Consider the following 9,556-nt stretch of genomic DNA (forward strand, 5'->3'; position numbering starts at 1 on the left):
AGATATTGATAAAATGTATAGTTATATATATATTTATATATATATATATACTAGATACAGGCAACATGTAATATGCATGCTTAGTTTTATTTATAGAATTTATTAATTATTTTTATTAAATTTAGATTAATGTCATATAAATTTCAAATAAATATATCATTTTAATTAAATAATTTATTTATTTTTGTTTAAGTTTATGTTTGTTCTAGTTTTTGAATTTTGTAGTGACAACAAGAGATTATATATTATATGTTTAATGTAATATTAAATATTATACGTGGATTTTAAATTTAAGTTTCTTGCTAGCTTAAAAAAAAAGAAAGTAATTTGTTGCTAATTCATAGTAGATTATATTATATGTTTAATATCATATTATTCTAATAAGTGAGTTTACGTTTAATTAAATTTTATTTAAGTTATAAAACGTATGATTTTATTATTTTTAAATAATTATCATTGTAAAATATCTCAAAAATATTATATTTTAATTTGTTTAATTATTTATTATTTTTAAATAATTATCATTGTAAAATATGTCCAAAATATCTTATTTTAATTTTTTTAATTATTTATTATTTTTAAATAATTATTATTGTAAAATATCTCAAAAATATTTTATTTTAATTATTTATTTTATTTTATTTAAGTTTAAGCGTTTACAAATTACTGTTTTTGCTTAATTATTTAATATTTTTAAATAATTATCATTGTAAAATATCTTATTTTAATTTTTTTAATTATTAATTTTATTTTATTTAAGTTTGAGTGTTTACAAACTTCCATTAAATATAAGAATATTTTGTTGAATATAACAATATTCTGTTAAAGTCAACATTAAAAAAAATAAAAAACCGTTAAAACAAAAAATTTCCGTTATCTACACACTTATTATATAGAATATACATATATATATATATGAAATTCCGTTTTTAGTAATTACCAGATTAATTAAACAATGAATTAATTAAAATGCGGAATGGTAATTAGTTGTTTACACAGAAAACGGTTTTGTTGAGACAGAATCCAAACTTGTCACGACAGAACTGAACACAAAAAATAAACAGTGTAAAAATTAAAGAACACAACGAATTTTTACAAGGTTCAGAAACCCTTTCGGATATCCTACTCCTTGGGGCTACGCCCAGAGAATAAACCAATTAGTAAAGAAACAAAGTGTACAAAAGCATTGACTTAAACAATGTAAGACTCCCTCTTAAACTATTGCCGCAATCTTGTTGTACTCTTCTCTACAAATTTGGTTTGATGAAACGCTGATTCTCTTGAACTCCCTTCAAAGAACAGCGAGTGCACACTTTCTCCCGAAGTGAGACTTAGATCGAATCCTCTCCCGAAGATCCTTATGAACACGTTTACAATAGACACTATCTGATTACAATGGACTAGATAGATATCCACAAGTACACTCAGCACTCTCACAAAGATTAAGGTGAACAAACTTAATCTCTACAAATAAACACACTCTTCAAAATAACATAACGTTTACAAATATTCAAAATGGAAGAGATGAAAAAACCAAAGGCCTTGGCAAGGTATTTATAGGCAGGGAAATCGTCCAAGGCCATCATATTCTGGTATCTTTGAAATCAATTTGCGAATTCCTTTGATTTAGGAAAACAACCAGCCAGATGGATTCTGTGTCGACAGAAAAGGAAATTGATGAGTCAGCAACGTAATCAGTTTTATCTGGCAGAACGAACATGGTCATTTCTTTTGACTATGTTCATTTTCGATACCTTCTTTATTTCCAGAAAGACACAATCCCATATAATCCCTGAAAATAATCTCAAGATATTTGCACAATATATTTTTACCAAAAATTGATTATTTGAGATAAATAAAGCAACAAATATATTTACACTTAGAGATCTTTTCACATTACAAAAACAGCTGAAAATATTGCCAATAAAACCGAAAATCAATATGGAGATATGCTACTGATTTTTCTTTAAACAATTCAAATATTTTATCTAAATTAAAGTTTAGCCAAAAAGGATTTTACAATATATATATATATGAATTCCAAAAATTATAACTTTAATCAATCACCGAAAATGAAAAAAATACTAATTTTGAGACAAATTAAATTGAAGGATAAAAGACTTATTTATAGCCCACTACAATATCACAACACTTTTTAAACCATGTGGATCTTTACCAAAAAAAAAAAATTACTAAAGAGTCGTATTATTACCAACATATTATATTAATCACAGCAAACCATACATAACCGTAACAGTACGTAGGGAACTTATTGTTGAAAGCAACATAACCTAGTTTATATATATATAGATAGATCGATGTTGTCACACTAGAAAGGCCTCAATAATAGCAGGTATAATTGGAATTTTGGTGATTTTGATACAAGTAAAACCAGCCTCGTTTAATAGCCTTTTCCATTCAAGCTCAGTTCTCTCTTTTCCACCACTAAAGAGTGGAATCAATAAATCGTACACCATTCGAGTCTCGTCAAATATTTGATTGCTGGTTGGGTCCAACACAATCTCCAAAATGATAATCTTCCCATTCTTTTTGTCTGTTATTGCTTTTCGACAATTTCTCAATACTTTTACACATTTTTCATCGCTGAAGCAATGTAGTACACCCTGTATATATATAAAATTATTTTGAGAAAGATTGAAAATGAAAAGATAAGATTTAAATTCTAAAAGTTAAGGTGGTATGTGTGTGAATATTAAATCATTTCTAATAACATGACTACTTTATTTGATGTTGAGTTAGAACACTGATATGATTTTCAGTATATCTTCCATTCTACTGTCTAAACTAAACAACAAATATATATGTATATATATATATATATTATTTAGTATTTTGTGTTTTAAGGAAATACAATTTTAGTACCTCGATAATGATCATCAAACACCTTGTAATTTAAAAATCGTTATAAAATAAAACCCAGACTCAAATTTACTCAAACAAATTTCAAGTACCAAATGGGCATCTTCTCATAAATAACAAGGTACCATTTCAATTTTCAAATTATAGAATACCCGATGATCATGATCAAGAAGATAGGGTATTATTTTATACAAACTTTCAAATTAATGGGTACTAATGATCATGATTGAGATTATAAGATACTAGAGCTGTATTGTATTTTGTAAAAACACATAGTAACAAATGGTTAATTACCCTCAATGTAATTACCTTCATTAAAACCGCATCAGCACTAGGAATTGACTCGAATATGTCACCACTAATATGGGTAACACCATCCAATGCCGGTGCTGTTGCAATCACATGTGGCAGGTCAAAGTTAATCCCTTTGATGTTTGGATAATATTTCATAAGCTCTGATATGGAGCCGCCCGTACCACCCCCGACGTCCACCACTGTTCCTTTAATACAACCAAGACCATCCTTATAACTTGAAAGCATAGCCCCCATGTATATTGGCACAATACTCGCCATGGCATTGTTGAAGATCTTGTTGAATTCTGGATTGGCTGAGGAAAACTCCCAAATGTTACAACCGTGAGCCTTTTCGAAAGTGTTGCTGCTGTTTCTCACATAATCCTCAAGGAAATGCCACACCGCCATCGACAATGGATGAGTCTGCATGAGCACCATGGGAGCCAGGCTTGACTTAAAATCCCGCAACAGCCATCTCGAGCTATCACTTAGCCCGTACAATGAGATCACCTCATCATTATCTTCTTGATGTTCAGTGAAGATATTCTTTCGAACTAGAAATCTCATGATGCGAGAGAGGTAAGGAATATTCGGAGATATGGAGGAGTTGGAGTTTGATCGAATGCCAGACGCTATTTGGGAGAGAGTTATAGGTTTGCCATGAGAGTGAATGATGTCAGCAATGCGAAGCTCGATGGCGCATTTCAAGGCCATGGAGTCGACAAAGCTGAACATGAGTTGCCATATCTGTTCTTGGCCTCTTAGAGATTCCATATTGGTCTTTCTTAGTTATTCTTTGGATAAAATAGATGGAATTGTGTAGTTAGATTGGGGAGAGAGCAAACCTTTATATAAATTAGAAGTTGAGACAAATATAAAAATTTATGTAAAGTTAAGGACCAAAATAAAAATATGTTATTTCTTTACCAAAACATTTACTCTGACTGATCCAAGAGAAAGATGATATTTCTTTACCTAAACATTTACTCTCATTGATCCAACTTCTTGTACAACATAGTTTAATATACTAGTGGTGAAACTTACATTGGGCTATGTAAATATGCGAGCCAACAATTCAACATGAAAAAATTACTAACCAGGAAATATAACCTATAATCACCAGAAGCAACTCATATAAAAGCCTAAGTATATATCTGACGATAGTCAAGCAAAAAAACTTTTGAAATAACTATGAAGACAGTAGTTGAACTCTGGGCAAAATTATGAAATTGGAATATTAATTTCTGTTATGGATAATAAATCTTATCTCCCAACAACAATTAAATGAAGTAGAGAACTGGATCATGTACTATATTTTCTTTGATGGTTTAGATAATTACAAGACATATATAATAAATATTTATGATTAGAAATCATATACTGATTAAGGAGTTAGCCAAAGGCAATCTGTATTCATAGTAAGAGAGCACCAGTTTTGTGTAGCATTTACGCTATATTTATTTATATTATATTAATGCTATATATATATAAAAGGATATCATTATAATGTTATATATATATATATGTGAATATTATTATACTGTTCTTCATGTATACATAGATATTTATCAATGTTATATGAGATATCTCATGACATGATTGATCACTTCAAGGAACACGGTATTAAAAATAAATATTTTTCTCACTTATTGCATCATGATGAATAAAAAAAATATATTAAAATAATATTTGTTTCTCCAAGTTTTGCTCTTTCAACTTTGAAGGCTTCCGATCACAAGGATTGCTGAATTTATAAAATTAATAAATCAGTCCAAAATTTATCAGGTTGAAAATTGATTAACAAGTCATGAAACAAGTATATATATATATATATATAGTTATAGACTTAGATTGACTCCATTTTAGCTTATAAAATCTAATTGTCTTTGTAAATGACAGCAATAAATCAAAAGATAAAATTATAATGATTATCGATATTAAATTGTACCAATCAATATAAAGTGGTATTAAACACTATAAGTGCCTAATAATAATAACAATGCTCATAATAAATAGCTGTAACTACGTTTTTTTTAAAAAAAAAAATACAACTATGTGTACTTACTTTTAGAAGCATGTGAAATGTGCCTTAAAATGTTTTAAAGACTAAGTTGGGGGTGATAAGATTAGCTAAGTTAGGGCATTTACTGTACCAAGAAAAAATATTTGTAAAATTATAAAATACATGAAACATTACCTAGTAAGCACGGCTAATATAATATGTTTTTTTTAAAAAAAATATATAAATGTGAGAATGGAGGACCCACTTGATTTTTTTTATTTGATTTTATATCAATTTAATTTTTTTAAATAATCCCCACCTAAAATAGTTATTTAATAATACCCTATAACAATTTATAGTCTATTTATTTATTTTATCTAGATTTAGAATTAAAATTTAGAAAGTTTAGGATTTGTTTGGTATAGTTTTTTATTCTCAGAGTGGTATTTTCATAAATAAGAACACAACACAATTTTTGTATTTTTTTTAAGAAAAGAAGAGGTGTTTGATTAATTTTTTTAAAAAAATTAGTTTTTGGTTTTAATTTTTTTTTTTAAAAGCCCTTAAATAAAAAATTAATAAATATATTTGTAAAGAGAGCTTTTTTTTAAAATTTGTAACAAACAATAGATAAAGTATTGTGAAAGAAAAAGATGAAATATAAGGAGTGAGAAAGTAATGAGAGAAAATTGGAGAAATAGAAAGTGATGAAAAAGAAAATGAGAAGAGAGAAAGTGATGCGAGAAAAAATGAGAGGGCGAAAGTAATGAGAGAGAAAATGACGAGAGAGATAAAGTGATAAAAGAGACAGTAAAGAGAGAGAAAATGAGGAGAGAGAAAATGAGGAGAGAGAAAGTGAGAAGAGAGAAAGTAATGAGAAAAAATAAGGAGAGAGAAAACGAGGAGATAAAAATGATGAGAAAGAAATTGAGGAGAGAGAAATTGCTGAGAAAGAAAGCGATGTGAGAAGAAGTGATGTGAGATAATAATGACTAAAAAAGTGACGTAAGAGAAAAAATTTAATGCTCCAAATTCTCCGATGTGGTTTAATGGCGGGAATAGTAGGCCGGGAGGGCCATACTTGCTTAATTATGCCATTAATTGATAGAATGCATGTATATGTGAATTATATTATAATATGATGTTAAATGCATGCATGTGGGTCCACATTTTAATTATAGGGGTGTGATGATAATTTGGCCCGTTAAGGGCATAATTGTATGCATGTCGGTGATATGTTGTTGAGACCACATTATAATGTGGGTTTGTTCGAGCTATTCGACATGAGACGATCTTGGAATATTGATTAGCGGTTTAGTCATAACAGGTTTAAGTTTGGGGCTCGGGATGAGTCTCAGGGTGATTTTAATTATTAGAGCATTACCGGGAGTTAAAGGGTAACGGGATATGAATTATTGGTGTTTGGGATTATCGAGAATAGCGGGAATTGGAGAGCATTAATTATGATTAACGAGATAGGTTGGAAATGACAATTTTTCCCTTGGGAGCCTATAGAAACCCTTAATTGACCTAGGGGTATAATGGTCTTTTCACCCCTAGGATTAGTATAAACTATGTTAGGCTGTGAAAACGAGGGAAAACAGAGCAAGTTCTTGAAGCTTTCCCGTATCTCTTTCTCCTCCATTTCCTTTGTGATTTTTGAGCACTTGTTGAGGATTCAAGGTTGGGAAGTAAGCCTTGGGAGTTTGGGAGAGTGTTCCACCATTGAAGAGCATCACAACCTAAGTTTGAGGTAAGTCTCTAGCCACTAGTTCCCTGGTATGCTCTGTTTTGGTTTTTAGTTTCAGCTTGTGATTTTGTTGTGGATAGTTGGAATTGATGGAAGTTTTGGTTAGGGTTTAACTTGGGTTTTGATGAGGGTCTGAAGTAGATCAAGTTTAGGGGTTGTATTGGATGTTTGGGTGGTGTTTTGGCTTGGTTTGAAAGGTTTGTTCCAAGGAAAATTGCAAGGGAGGAAAAACCAGAGTATTGGCTGAACTGTAGGTTGGGCCACAGCATGGCCAGGGAGGGCCGCGGCTCTTGAGGGGTGCTGAAGGAGGCCGCCTCTGTTTGAGGGGCGGGCCGCGGCATGGCCAGGGAGGGTCACGACCCTTAGTGGCATTTTGGCCAAAAATGAGTTTTTGGCTTGGGGATACTAGCCTTTGGCCTCGGGATAGATCCTACGACTTGGTTTGGTAGGATTCGATGTCTCGGAGGCTAGGTTTTGGTTTGAGAACCCTTTGTTAATCATTTTATTGATGGAATCCCATAATTGGTTATGACCAGGTAACCGCTAAGGGCCCAAAATGTTGATCGTTCTCAGGGGTCGTTCTTATTATATTTCTCGCTTGAACCTGAGGTAAAAAAACTGCACCCTGTGTATGTATGACATGCGTGATTGTTATTGAGGCATGTTGATTGATAAATGTGGACATGGATTGCTTATTAAATGCTAGCGAATGTTGTTTACTTGTATATGACACTGACTAGTCAGGGACATTGACCTAAGAGTCAGAAACTGCATAAGCGTCCTGAACGCAGGGCCGAATGAAGATCTAATCAATATCAGCATTGAATGGCTCTAAGGCATTAATGCTGGACCGACCCTAAGGTCGATGAACTTATAAGCGCTTGGCTAGTCTAAGACTAGTTACTAGAGCCAGGGCCTAAGGCCCAAGTGACTGTTTGTCACATGGCTAGGGGACGATGTTCCAGGGGTATGACTCTATGGTCATGAGGAAGGTTATGTTGGTGACTAGTCACCATGCACCTATCCTGTGTAAGTTAATAAAAGGTTCACTTATCTGTTAAGCCCTGGTGACCCTATCGTCACAAGACTAAAGGGAGCTATACTCAACTTAGTGACTTTTGCGACTGTCACCTATTTGTTTGGACTGATAGTCCTGAATGATTCTTATGATCATTGTCGATATTATATCATGTTTTATTGTGTTTTCTTGCTGGGCCTTGGCTCATGGGTGCTATGTGATACAGGTAAAGGGAAAGAAAAGCTCACCCAACCTTGAGCGGAGAGCTTAGGTGGTGATGTGTACATATGCGGCCGCTTGACCACCACAGCCAAGGAGTTCTTAGAGGAACTAGGGGGTTTACCCTATTTTTGTCGCTTAGGTCGGCGGGTTTGTAATTTTGAAACAGTAATGACCATTTTGAGTTGTAAATAACTTGTAAATGTTCTTGTGGGCCCATGAACAACTTTATGCATTTAATAAAATATATCCTTTCCTTTTTACTGATTTTCCACCTTAGCCTGTTAATAACACTTAGAACATGTTTTTAACCAAAGGACTCGGGTAGTGGGTCAAATTTCTGGTTCACTATTCAGGGGTAACCAGGGCGTTACAAAAAAATAGGCAAATTTTTTTTAAATCTATAGAAAACAATTTTTTGTTCTCAAAATTTTCTGTTTTTTGTAACTTTATTTTTTAAAATTATTTTCTAAAAACAATACTAAACACCACCTATTTGTTTTCAAAAAACAAATTTTAGTTAAAGAGCCAAACACTCTCTAAACAATTTCAAAAGACATGAAATGATAATTTAACATAAAAGAAAAAGAAAAATATGAAAGAGGGGCTCTTTACGCTACTACAAAAACTGGCTTTTAGGACACTCACCTAATTGCGAGTCCTAAAAACAGCTCCTAGACTTTTTAGGACACTCAGTGAGAGTCCTTAAAAAATATTTTTTAGGAAACACAATGCGAGTCCTAATTACTGATGTGAGTCCTAAAAGAATATGAAGAAATTTGAGTCAGTTTGGACTTTTAAGGGCACACTTTGAGTGTCCTAAAAGAGTATTGAGGACACTCAAAGTGGGGCCTAAAAAAATATTATATAAATATGTTCTTAAGAAATTTATTAATTAATAATTAAAAATAAGTTTTTATTTATTAATTAAATAAGAAAATTTTAATTAAAAAAAACAGACCTAAAAATTGGATTGGGGCTTTAGGGATTAGGGTTCATTTGTTTCTCATTCTATTCCTCTCAGCTGCACCTCTCAATCTCCCTCACTTCTAACCACTCAGCTCCTTCTCGCTCCCTCTCTCTTTGTCTCGCCTTTTTCTCTTGTAGGTGGCTGGCGCGGGAGGCTCGATGGAGAATGCGACGGGGCTCTACGCGAACCAGACCCCAAAACTTCGGGCGAGCCTTCTCCCTAACGTGAACCAGACCCCAAAATCATTAGGCCACCCTTCAACCTATGCGAACCAGGCTCCAAAAGCTTCAGGCCACCCTTTAACAACAAAATTGCCCGAGTGACATGAACACAACTACCAACGCCGAGCCTTGAGCGATCGAGAGAGATTCTAGGTTTGTGGTATCACTGAAACTTGCTACTTTTTTTTGGTGTTCTATTATT

At 32.4% G+C, this 9,556-nt stretch overlaps 1 protein-coding gene across 1 annotated transcript; it reads right to left on the bottom strand.

Moving 5' to 3' along the window:
* Positions 1 to 2,189: 2,189 nt before the first annotated feature.
* On the bottom strand, positions 2,190 to 4,006 carry LOC133802573 (desmethylxanthohumol 6'-O-methyltransferase). Its single transcript, XM_062240907.1, has 2 exons — positions 3,190 to 4,006; positions 2,190 to 2,624 (listed from the first exon to the last, which is right to left on the bottom strand). The coding sequence occupies exons 1-2, from the start codon at positions 3,946 to 3,948 to the stop codon at positions 2,325 to 2,327; spliced, it is 1,059 nt and encodes a 352-aa protein (XP_062096891.1). The 5' UTR covers positions 3,949 to 4,006; the 3' UTR covers positions 2,190 to 2,324.
* Between the last annotated feature and the right edge of the window lie 5,550 nt (positions 4,007 to 9,556).

Source organism: Humulus lupulus, chromosome 9 (assembly GCF_963169125.1).
Source record: "Humulus lupulus chromosome 9, drHumLupu1.1, whole genome shotgun sequence".
NCBI lineage: Eukaryota > Viridiplantae > Streptophyta > Magnoliopsida > Rosales > Cannabaceae > Humulus > Humulus lupulus.

What these genes read in the sequence shown, in the direction of transcription:
- LOC133802573 (XM_062240907.1), bottom strand. Translation starts at nt 3,948, where the DNA reads ATGGAATCTCTAAGAGGCCAAGAACAGATATGGCAACTCATGTTCAGC. An exon ending in CTGATGCGGTTTTAATGAAG is followed by an intron (nt 2,625 to 3,189) that starts GTAATTACATTG and finishes ATATATATACAG; the next exon opens with GGTGTACTACATTGCTTCAG.